Here is a 13,009-nt window from a genome sequence, read left to right on the forward strand (position 1 = left end):
AGACGTGCATTTTTATTTATTTATTTTTTTTTTTAAGGAAAATCTGTGGAGTTTCACTGTGATAACAGGGCTTTATTTGCTTGATTGTATTTATTCTGTAAGGTATTTGAACAGTATTGTATCTGAGGTGCCTCAGGCAGGCGTTTCATTCACATTGTTACTGAACAAAAACTCCAGTCTGAAAGATGACTCCTTAAGAGCAATGTGGATTTTAATAAAGCAATAGGTATTCCCTATTGCGGTGCTGGATGCACAGGGTTAGGGTATACATGTTATGTGCACAGAAGGTCTCCAGATTATATACATTTTACTCAATACATTTAAAGCTGCATAAGCATTACTGATTGATTGTTACAAACTATTTGGTACAATCTGATTGGATTAAGGCCATTTGATGAGTTTTGTTTGGCTATACATTGGGCTGGCAAATCTAGTGGCTAATGTTTAGTTGTTACTGTTCTTTACTTCCCTACCTACGTGCTACCTTCAAGAGGCTACAAAATGTAGATAGCACAAGACGTTGCAAAATATATCACAAGACACAATGCAGACATAAAAATATACATTGTGACTTAGTGCTATAATCATTACAACATAAGTCAGCTAGAATACCTAACCTGCTTTAGGGCAGTGCATTTTTAAGTGAAAGAAGGACAAATGGAGTATAAGATGGAAGAAGACAAGAGTGAGGAGATTATGTATATCCAGTGAGTGTGATGGGGAGAACAGAGTTTGGATTTTCTAGGAAAGACAGGCTTAAAGAAGACATGTGAGGCATTTTCCAGTATGTGGGAGGCTGCTATAGAAAGGAAAATAGTCAACACTTCTCTATGTCTCTTGGAAAAAAGGATGATTAATTGATTTCCAAGTAGAATACTAGGAAAACTTTCTTATTATAAAGATGGTAGACAGTCTGTCTGAGGAGAGAGTGGAAATCCCACGCATTTGTGGTTTTTGCAGATGTCTTAGGCAAATTTCTCAGTGCGTAGTGTAACTAAATTGTTCCCCCCGTGAGGAAGAGGAGTAAACTTGATAACTGTATGAAGAACTTAACACATCCTTTTGCTACAGCCAGCAGGCTGTGATCCTCCAGCACTTGATTTGGAGAGCAAAGGTTAGAGATAACCGAAACAAACCACTGCTGGGACAGAGAGTAAGGAGTAGATGATTATGCTGGTCTCCAGCAGCAGCAGGTTAATTTAGTTTGTGGTGCTTCCAGGAACTGGATTACAGGTGCACATATTCTATAGGAGATGAAATGCCTCCTTCATAAAATGCCTGCTTTTCTTCAGTCACTCACAGTGGGAGATCTTCTCAATGCAAGGCCTGAGAAGCTTGTCAGGAAGACAAGCTTCAGCAGCAATATCAAAATAGTTCTAGTTAACTTGTCTAAGTATCAGTGAGATGAATTGCCAAACAATTTTCTGAATGCTTCTGCAGAAAATTGAGACCAAAACTCAATCCATTTATGTTTCAATAGGCCTACCAGCTCTGAAGTATATGAGGTGACCATTTCACCCTTGAAGTATGAAGTAAGAGTAGAGCCTTTGGAGTTCCCCCTGCTTAGTTAATCCTGTGAAAGACCACACAATACGTTTCAAAAAAAAGAGCCTGGATTCCAGCAACACTGGCAGCTTGTTCCAGGTGAAGGCCATGCACTGAGCTGCTGCTGGCTTACAGCAGCTGTAGTGGTTTCCTCATCACTGTTTCTAGGAATGGTCAGTCGTCATTGTGCAGTAAGCTTTGAGAGACTGTGATTTTGAAGGGCAATAGAGATAATCAAATTCTGTGATAACTTACAGTTATGAGCTTTAAAGCAACAAATGCTGGCTTTGCAGAAAGGGACATCTAGTGGCTATACAAAAAACCCTTACATTTTAAAACATACAGCGTAACCGTTTGTGTATGACCAGCAGTCTTCAGCATTCTGTACAACTTTGTAACTGTGCTACATCATGCATTTGCTAGGATCATTCTCCACGTTTCTGACAAAAAAGTCACTTTTGTGAGCTGTATCTTTCCACTTCTGTGAAGATCTATGTATTGTAGCTTTAATGTATAGAAATCTTCCTTCAAGCTATACTTGATGTATCTCACGGCTTTACTTCCACATATTTTAAAACATCTTCCACAGAGTCCACTGCCTGCTGTTTCCTTCTGCCTTTGTACCCTCAGTACCCTCTGGCACTGTACTTGGAGAGATTGTCGCTGTCATTGTCATGGTAAAAATCTGCCTTCCTTCGAACACCCTTAGCATAAAAGTCAGCAGGAGGGGTGGAAGAGATTCAAGAAAACACTAATCTGAGCACTCAGTCATGTATTACACAACAAAAGTTTTTCCCTTTCCCATCCATGTTGTGCTCCTTCTTACTGGCTGAGGATGAATTCCATGCATGTTTCCGTGAATAGCCTGACAGTTTAATCGGTACATTTGCATATGGGGAAACGGAGCTTTTTTCAAAGTTGCACAGTAATATGTTTCACCTTTATGCCATGCCAGCTTCAAATTGCATCTCAGGAGGATTGCAAATGTGCATAATCTGTGCTGTTGACTGGGCTTTTTTTTCCCCTTTTTTCTTCCTCTTTTTTCTTTCTCTCTCTCTCTCTCTCTCTTTTTTTTTTTTTTTTTTTTTTTTTAACTGCCCAAACGCCTATTCATTGCCCATCTGAGTAAGAATGGCCTTTGCGTTTTCAAACCTATTCTTTCCTATATGGTTTGTGAATACCCCTCCAATCAGAACTTGCTTCATAGAAAGGGGACAAAACCATTTTACAGGAGTTTCTTAGAATGAGTCCATTGGGATCTCTACATCATATTTACTGGACAAAAAAAAAGGGGGAGAGGCGGGGAGGCACTTAACAAAGGCCACTTGAATTTCACAGAAAGTTTCCCACTGTCTCATGTTTAAAAGAGTGGCAGGCCTGAGCAGAGCCTGAGACAGTAGTCTTTTTCCTGAGCCAGGCATTCTGTAGGTGAGTGACTGAGTGAGTGAGTGTGTGTATGTGTGTGCACATATGCACCCACATGTGGGTGTTGCTGGATCTTGTGACGAACTGATGCACTCTGAGACATGCTGAAAGAACTGATACCAGCTTGGGCTTGCCTAAGATTCTAGTATTCTTTGTCAGAATATCATATTTACTTTAGAGTTAAACCTAGCAAGTCCAGCTCTTATGGGAAATATCACCTTTGGACTTTCTGCTTAGAACAACATAGAGTAAGGGACAGTTGCAGAACTTGAATCTGGACATAGTTCCCTGCGGAAAGGGAGAGACTGCGTTGAACAGGGCAATCTTTAGAACTTGCTAGAGTGAACTATTGCTTCTTTTATGCTACTCTAGTTTGTGTACTAGCTTCTCTAACACAACCATTGCAAGTACTTCGATTGTACTTTGAATAGGTATGGTTTTCAGTGTTGAAAATCAAGGAAGATAGCTTGGGAAAATCATCCTCAAAATCTGCATGAGATTGTGTTGTTTTTGTTTTTTGTTTTTTACCATTCATTATGTGTCTCTTCCATGCACCACTCTTCTTTCATCCTTAAGGAGTGAAATTCAGTTGTTTCTCTGTTGAAGTAGTGAAGATGTTTCACTTTCACTTGAAGAAGTAAAGAGACTAGATGAGGCTTTTTTTAAGAGGCAGCTCTGTTTATACCAGGCACAACCAATATACCTTTGCCTTACATGGAGTGACTCAAATTGTCACAATTATATCAATATGTCATGATGTATATTTTAATGCCTACATTGTGTTTTGCTATATATTTTATAATGTGTCTTGTGCTACTTATGTTTTACGACACTTTGAGTAATCATGGTGGTAAACCATAAGGAAATGAGGCAGCAGATAGATAGGCAAGTAAAGAAGATTAACAGCTAAACACTAGCCACTAGATTTGCCAATCAAATGTGTAGCCAAACGAAACTCACCAAGCACCTTAATCCAATCAGATTGTACCAAATAGTTTGTAGCATCCATTCAGTAAAGCTTATGCAGCTTTAAATGTATTGAGTAGAATGTATATTATCTGGAGACTTTTTGTGCTGGGCGTGCATATTAAATGGAGTGATCCACCACGGATCCAGTGTCACAATAAAAAACGCTTGCTCTTTAATACCACATTGGTCTTAAGGAGTTATCTTTCAGACTGGCATTTCTGTTCAGTAACAAAATGACTTTGAGTCCAGTTCATACACCTCAAGGAATTTAGTGTCCTAGATCAGTTCCTATTAGAGAGCTATTCACATCAGTCTCTTGTGAGCACACACACCTCTTTTTCTTAGCCTTGTTTAACCCTGACTGGTGATTTTCATTAGTAGCTAATGACCAAATGCATTGCAGCAGAGAAGGCTGCTGAAACTTGCAGATAATCCCCGTTTTTCCTTCCTTCTGTACATGATGTGTGAACAGGTGTTGAGATTCACTTTTCTGATTTCTTGATGCAGATCACAGTGAAAAGGAGCTGAGGATGCATTTTGGGGGGAATTTAACTCACAAAATTAATGCTTTCTGCCAAGGTTCGTATGAATGGTAGAATTCTTTTTGGATCAAGCCTAGCCAGCATGAATTCATGAAAGGCAGGTCCTGTTTGATCTACCTGTTCTTGAGCCACCTGTTGATTGAGGGAAATGCTGTGGATGTAATTAATCTACCTAGACTTTAGTAAAATCTTTGACTGTCTCCCATAGTATTTTCCTGGAGAAGCTGGCAACACATGGCTTGAACAGATACACTTTTCACTGAGTGAAAAAGTGGCTAGAGGGCCGGGCCCAGTGAGTGGTGATGAATGTAGTTGAATCCAGCTGATAACTGGTCACTAGTGATGTTCTTCAGGGGTCAGTACTGGGCCTGTCCTGTTTAATATCTTTATAGATATGGACTGTGCACCCTCAGTACGTATTCAGATGACATCAAGGTGGGAGGAAGTGATGACCTTCCTGAGGGTAGAAAGGCCCTACAGAAGAATCTGGATAAGCTGGATCAATGGGCTGAGTTCAACTGTATGAGTTTTAACAAGACCAAGCTCCAAGTCCTGCATTTCAGTCACAACAACTGCATGCATCGCTACAACTGCCTGAAAGGATGTTGTGGTGAGGTGGGGGTCAGCTTCTTCTCCCAGGTAGTTAGCAATAGGACAAGAAGTAATGGCCTTAAGTTAAGCCAAGGGAGGTTAAGGTTAGATAGCAGGAAAAAATTATTCTCAGAAAGAGTGGTGATGTAATGGAACAGACTGCCCAAGGAGGTGGTGGAGTCACCGTGCTTGGAGATTTTCAAGGAAAGAGTAGATGTGGCACCGAGGAACACTGTGTATAGTGGACACAAGTGTGGTTTGATGGTTGTACTAGGTGATCTCCATGGTCTTTTCCAACCTTTATGATTCTAGGATTCTGTATCTCTTCTTATTATCAAATTCCCCATTTGATAAAACAGAGGATAAATTAGATGTCATTCTCTTTTTCAGGAGGACATCTTAAATACCTATTCTCACAAAGGGGAAGTAATAGGGTCAAACCAAGTAGTGAGCAATATTTTGTGATGGGAAGCATACTGATAGGCTGACACTCAAAGGGAGATAAAGATAAATGGATACCTATGGAATAACTTGCCATGGCCTACTGTAAGTCTTGAGAAGGTCCTCTGTTTATCACTAATCCTCCATCTATCTGTTTCTCCACCAACACAAAGCTTTTACAAAGTTCTTTTCCTTTCAAATCAAGGATATCTATTTTTTAAAAAAATGTGTGTTTTCCGTACTTGTGTGGTCTGACATGCTGGGAAGGAAAGCATCTGGAACTATCTTGGAGGCCTCTGGAGAATAACTGTCTGGGTGGAGTAATTTATACATTATTTTATTTAATAGTAATTGCGGTGCCCATGAAGGAAAGGCTCCAAATTGCTAAGACATTTTTCCAGTCCTGATGATCCAGATCATCAGAGGAAGAAGTTCAGGTTTCCCAGCAAAGCTTATAATCACGACAGAAGTAATTCACAACACCCATGATATTGTTAGTAGTCTCCTTGTTACAGTTATCTGGGCATCCCCTTAGTGCTCTGACATCTGCTGATACTGGCTAGTTCAAGTCTGTTAGCATCAAACTTCTTCAGACAACTTGGCCTCATCAGGATTTCCAATTCCTGACCTTTATGCTTCCTTATATCATCATCATCTTCACAGAATTAAAATGACAACCTGTGTCCAAGGAGATTTCTCTATGAAGCACCAAAAGAAAAGAGATGGCAGGAGTAGATAAATGAGAAGGAAACAGTGGAAGTGGGAAAACTCCACATTTTCCTAGAATACATAATATTCTATAGCTTGCATATGAGATATAAGACACCCATTAGGCCGGACCAGAGGATCACTGTTGGGTTAAAAAGCATGTGTATGAAACCACTTTTGATGCCATTTATTTGCTTTTTGTATTTTTTCTCTTAAAGCAGACAGTGGCACTAAGCTTGTTTAATTTACCTATACTTCTCCATCAAATTCCACTTTTAGATTCTTATGCACTAGCTGTGCAAAACGTGCTGTAACTTTGGTGGGAATATTCAAGAAGAAATGTTCCATAATACTGGTAGTGATTTAGAAGATGAAAAAGTAGTTTCTGCCATCAAAACCTAACTAGATGAAAAATGAATAAAGAACATGAAAAGAAATAAAAAAGCATTAATTCAAAGAATGCAGGTTGGACATAGGGAAAAGTGAATCAACAGTTTAAGAAGTTAGATATGAAGGTTAATTTTGAAGGATACATTTGCTTTGTACCTATATCAGTTAGATGCCTTTCTAAACTATTCCCCATTTAGATTATTCAGCCAAACTAAGACTAAGTCTTAGAGAAAATGCCTGTAATTTTCCAGTTTCTGTCAAGTAAATAACAGCAGGAGGACATTTGTTTATACGATAGCATTCTGGTGCCAATCAGAAATTGGGATATGCTATAAACTAAAGGGGACAGCTCATGTTAACTTCTTTGCTTTGGGTTCTTAAAGAGGACTGTTTGTCACTGTTGGGTAGCAAATGTTCTCAACCACAACCCCAGACAAAACTGTGCGTGGGATTTTAGGAACATTTACAGTATAAATCTTGATATCTTGGAAAGTGAACGCCAACTTTTTGTACAAGTAGCTGTAGCATAAAAACCAGCATGCAAATTCTGTGAAATGACATTCTAGATAGAAACCACATTTTCATGTAGACTCTTTGCATTAACAAGTTGATGTAAAGGGTAATTAAAGTAAGAATTTGATCATTTCTGGAGTAGATCCACATCCACACAGCTTAAAACCCAACTCAGTGCTTACAGTTGGCTGGCTCTAGTATTTTAAAGCCATGTAAGCTGGTAGGAAGTTTGAGGCCCAGAAATGTGGTTGAAACATTGACCAGCTACATTTTCTTTGCCTCCTTTTGTTCAGAAATTTGGAACTTTCTCAACTCTGCAAAAGAGTTGTATAATTTTACTCCTATCCTCAAAAGGGCGATATATTCTTATTAGTGCCTTTGTTTGTGACTTTTATGGTATAATCTCTTTTGTTTACCCAGTGGGGAGTCACCTTTGTCAATGTCCTGTCTGCAGAGGAAAAGACCCAATCTCCTCTTTTCTTTTTTTTTGTCACCTGCTTTGCTACAGGTAACATCAGTTGCAAGGGGATGACAGAGCGCATTCATAGCATCAACCTTCACAACTTCAGCAATTCTGTGCTCGAGACCCTCAACGAGCAGCGCAACCGTGGCCACTTCTGTGACGTGACGGTCCGCATCCACGGGAGCATGCTACGCGCCCACCGCTGCGTGCTGGCGGCTGGCAGCCCCTTCTTCCAAGACAAGCTGCTGCTGGGCTACAGTGACATCGAGATTCCCTCAGTGGTGTCAGTCCAGTCTGTGCAAAAGCTCATTGACTTCATGTACAGTGGGGTGCTGCGGGTCTCGCAATCAGAGGCCCTCCAAATCCTCACAGCTGCCAGCATCCTGCAGATCAAGACTGTGATTGATGAGTGCACAAGGATTGTCTCGCAAAATGTAGGAGAGGTCTACCCGGTGATTCAGGATTCTGGCCAGGAGACACCCAGAGGAACACCCGAATCAGGCACCTCGGGGCAGAGCACCGACACAGAGTCTGGCTACCTGCAGAGCCACTCACAGCACAGTGTGGACAGGATCTACTCAGCCCTCTATGCCTGTTCCATGCAAAATGGCAGTGGGGAGCGCTCCTTCTATAGTGGGGCTGTGGTCAGCCACCATGAAACCGCCCTGGGTCTCCCTAGGGACCATCACATGGAAGACCCCAGCTGGATTACCAGGATCCATGAACGGTCACAGCAGATGGAGCGGTACCTCTCTACTACTCCAGAAACCACACATTGCCGCAAGCAACCACGCCCTGTCCGAATTCAAACCTTGATGGGCAACATACATATTAAGCAGGAGATGGAGGATGACTATGACTACTATGGCCAACAGAGGGTGCAGATCCTTGAGCGCAATGAGTCTGAGGAATGCACTGAGGACACTGACCAAGCAGAAGGCACTGAGAGTGAACCCAAAGGGGAGAGTTTTGATTCGGGAGTCAGTTCCTCCATTGGTACTGAGCCTGATTCTGTGGAGCAGCAGTTTATGACTGGTCTGGGCAGGGATGGGCAGCAAGAACCTTCTCAAGCAGATCAAAATGATATCCCTGCTGATGGCAGTCAGCCTCAGCAGCAGCAGCAGCAGCATGTGGATGCCAACTCTTCCTCGCCAGAGAGAAGCAATGACGTTGAAATGGACAGCAAAGTGCTCACAGTCAATAACAGCACCGAAAAGGGGGCTTTGCAGCCTTCTGTCAACACAACTGTTGCCCAACCGTTGCCAACCACACAGATCTACTTACGCCAGACAGAATCCCTCACCAGCAATCTGAGGATGCCACTGACTCTGACCAGCAACACTCAGGTCATTGGCACAGCTGGCAACACGTACCTGCCTGCCCTTTTCACCACACAGTCTGCTGGCAGTGGCCCTAAGCCTTTTCTCTTCAGCCTGCCCCAGCCCATAGCTGGCCAACAGACACAGTTTGTGACAGTGTCCCAGCCTGGCCTATCAACTTTCACTGCTCAACTGCCAGCCCCTCAGCCCTTAGCCCCATCTGCGGGCCACAGCACAGCAGGTGGGCAAGGCGAAAAAAAGCCTTACGAGTGCACTCTCTGTAACAAGACTTTCACCGCCAAACAGAACTACGTCAAGCACATGTTTGTACACACAGGTAAGAGTTTGTCCTATCGGCTTACACATGAAGCCAGGGAAAATCCTTTACAAACAAGGACTTAAGTTCTGTTTCCCAACCTGACAGCCCTCAGCACAAACAGAAGGGAGAGGCTACCCAGGGAGCTGGTATCACTGAACACTAAGCTGACTGCATTGAAGTTGAGCCCCTGTGGACACACGTAGGTCCCACACAGGGGTCTAACTGTGCATGGTGCAGAAACAAGCTCTTTTTGCTTGGAGTAAAAGGTGTCCTGCATCCATACAAGGAAATGGTAAGCACTTGTTTTCCTCTGCTAGCTGGCCAGGCAACACTTAAGTGGCATGACAAAATTATGGTAGGGTCATCAAAAGAAGAATGCATCTACTGTGGAAAAGCTTCCCAATGCTACAGCTGTAGGGGTTTAGGTTCAAATGGTGATTACTGGAATGACGTTAGGGCATGTTCATTCCTGGTGGAGTTGCAGCACTAGGTCCAGGCCTGGGTGTTACACACACTGCACGTATTTTCTAAATCTCAAATACATTTGGAGTTTTTTAGGAAGTTTTTTCTGTACTACTTTTTCTTAAATGTTTCACTAGCTAGGACTACAGAAACATGGGACTCAGAAAAAAAATTAATGAATGTAGAACACAGCAGCAGCACCCTTCTTCTTTAAAAAACATTTTTAGTATACAATCTTTTGAGGCAAGGTAGGTGACTGCTTTTACTACTAATCCAAAACTACCTTTTCTAGCTTTGTTTAGTTATAAGCTGTTAAATCAAGGATATTGTATCTATCTACCAATCTGTTGGTCTTGGAGAAGCTGTCTGGGGTTTAGGACTAAATTTTGCTTTCTTTAGACCTCATCTCATTTTGATTTCGGAAAGAAATTCCAGTTTAGAGAAAGAATAAATATTTCTCTCACCAACCAGTCTTTTTGTTAACATCAGATCTTAAAATAAATGTTCGGGCTGTGATATATAGAGTAGAACCTGGAGAAATTGCCTAAGGTATGGAAAGAATGTAAATCATGCCTCCCTACTGTATCAAATAAATTTCACTTTCATGTAAGTAAACTTCTAACTACTATTTATGTATAAGCATCACCTACATTAAAAAATCCTTTAGAAATCTAATGCAATCATGTACATATACATATAATTTACAGGAAGGTTCACTTCTCATGACTGATAAAAAATGTATGGTTGCAAAGATCAAGAATCCTGTGTCCCAAGATTATCTTTTTGTGTTTGTTTATGTTCTCTATCTTTCTGCTGCGAATAAGTGGCTAAAATACTATGTAGATAATGTTGTCTTTTTCAGGAAAATATCCCATTAAAAAGACAGTTCTATCTGCCTGCATCCTTGTTTTAAAAGCTAGAAAGGCTTTTCTTTTTTTTTTTTTACAAATAATTTCACTGAGATCGGGTGCTTTACTTTCCCCAGTTTCAACTATGCACTGCATGCAGTGTTTGGAGTCAGATAAAGGGTAACACTGAAACACCTGTCTTAAAGGATTTCTAGGTACTACACGCAGTCAACCAAGGTGACTAAGAAACAATAGCACCTTGAGCAACTGAGGGCAGAGCTTCCAAAAAACATTCTGAAAATAAGCTTTTTATGCACAGTCTTGAAGAAGGCATGTCTGCTGCTTGCCCATGATGTGGCTCTTGTGAGGATCCAAGGAAAATGAGAAAGGTTTGGGAGATAAAAGTGTTTGAATTTGTCTTGCTCTCAAAAGGATTCATGAAGCATCTACTCGTTAACCAGAATTCAACAACCCTAAGATCTCCCAGTCTCTATATGTTTTTAAGGTTCCAAGACCAATATTCTGATGCAACTTTTCATGCCTATAATGTAGACACAAACCTACCTCCTTTTCTTCTTTCACATGGTGTTCCATGTGAGCTGATGTAAATGTATCCCATGATGTTCTCAGAAGTTAGTGTTCTAGAAACACAGCTCTAGAACCTGAACCTTATAAACCATCATTGCCTTCTCCTATATGCTACACATTAATATTGAGTAACTTTCTCATGTTATTGGCTAAAAGCAGTCAAATATAAAGTAAAGAACCAAAAGGAAGAACATATACATCTAATTGATGGAACACCTGGTTTCAAGAGGAAGAATCATGGGAATAAAGAATCTACAGTGGGAAAAGGCGACAAAGTGATGACTTAAGACACACATAAATCGACATACAAAAAAGAAAATCTAAAAAGTTTTGAGATTTTTAGGAAAGAACTCCCAGGAGGGCTTTGAAGCTAAGATTAGAAAAAAGCCAGAACCCAGCATATCTTAGAAATATGTGCAGGCAAAAATGAGGGTGTTTTTATAGCATAATCTTAACAAGGTCTAGAGCAGAGGAGACTGACTTATTACAAACTCTGGGAGATATGTTGCCTAAGGCAAAAATGAGCGCTGTAAATGTAATCAGTCTCTTGTAAATTAGCCTGACATGATTATAGCTGACACACTATCGTTTTCTACATAACACGTCAAGTATATTGGCCTGTCTATGCTCACCACACTACTGTGTTCAACAAAGCCAAGAAATTTAATTTTTTTTATACCAAGTATCTTTGACCAAGTCAGGACAAAATCATCATTGCTACACAGACATGGAGCTCGTGGATTCTATCCACAGATATTGCCATCACATGTGCAAGCTGTGAAATAAAGAGAATCAAAAACTCAGAAGTGACAAGAAAAGTGGATCCTTCCCATCCAACCCATATGAATCATGCTCCCTGAAAACTGAATGTACCTCACTGCACAAAGAGTAAATAATAAATTACCACAGCAATGCGACGGTCCCTGAAAATTGACTCTTCAAGATTTAAAGCAGTCCTAAGCAGATTGTAAAAGGGAGGAAGCAGGATGTGAAAGAAAAAGGATCTCTGTTAGACAGGAAATTGCAGAATAATCAAAGGAAAATTATTTTTCAGTAAGCAAAGCAGAGGATGACTGTGACAGTTTCAGAGTTATGGGAATGTCTCCCTCCCTGATAGGCTTGGGGCTGATGATTTGCCACATCTGAAATATACAACAAGAGATTTTAAAAGATTTGAAAGCAGCTTTTGATGCGATATTTGGGTTGTTGGATGTTGTCTGTATTATCAATACAACTACATATTTGTATTATGGAATACACAGTAACCCATATTTCAGATATTAGATTTGACCAGAAAAAGGGGCAGCAAATGTAAACTCTCATAAAAAAAGCTGGATTCCCTTGGCAATCTTTAGCACTTATCTTCCTAGAAATCTAAAGCAATTTGACAGAAAAGAGAGTATTACAGGTCAGCTGTCTGGTCAATCATGTTTTTATTGCATACAGGTAGGGAAATGGAGGTACTTAAACATAAAATAACCTGACCAAGACCTTCCTAAGAAGAAAGAAAACAGGGCAGAAACAGTGTTTCCTCTCCTGCCCAGGGCAGCAGAGACTGTGCCATTGAAGCTGAGCATAGATGCCAGAAACTTTTATCTCCACTCCTGTCTTTGCAATTGTTTGTTCTAGATCTCACACGAGCTCCATTTTACAGTGTGTAAATTGGGAGTATCTATAGCCTGCATTGTAAAGCATCGTGAATCCTCTGATCAAACAAGGTTTTGTGTATCAAAACACAGTTATTAACAGAATTACTCTTTCTTAGGCAGAGCATCTCTCCAGAGACCCCTGTGGGGTTCACCATTCATTTACTGCAAAGCATCATAATTCTGTTACCTTTTTTTATCTTTTTTTCCCCCATCTAATTTTCTTTTTCTCTCTCTTTG

The 13,009-nt window shown here is 40.7% G+C and overlaps 1 protein-coding gene across 18 annotated transcripts in view; it reads left to right on the plus strand.

Moving 5' to 3' along the window:
• The window catches only part of ZBTB20 (zinc finger and BTB domain containing 20), a 473,540-nt gene that overhangs the window by 435,331 nt on the left and 25,200 nt on the right, over positions 1 to 13,009 (plus strand). For 17 of the 18 annotated variants that reach the window (XR_016471235.1, XM_090150619.1, XM_090150595.1 and 14 more), the window contains one exon: positions 7,633 to 9,243. Coding sequence is in view for 17 of the 18 variants with exons in the window: in XM_090150619.1 (XP_090006745.1) it covers positions 7,653 to 9,243 (1,591 nt within the window). In the remaining variant the exon portion in view is untranslated. Of the gene's footprint in view, positions 1 to 7,632; positions 9,244 to 9,330; positions 13,004 to 13,009 lie in introns of those variants that run through there. The other variant, XM_090150666.1, reaches the window with a different exon arrangement.

Source organism: Phasianus colchicus, chromosome 1 (assembly GCF_987193195.1).
Source record: "Phasianus colchicus chromosome 1, bPhaCol1.hap1.1, whole genome shotgun sequence".
Taxonomy (NCBI): domain Eukaryota; kingdom Metazoa; phylum Chordata; class Aves; order Galliformes; family Phasianidae; genus Phasianus; species Phasianus colchicus.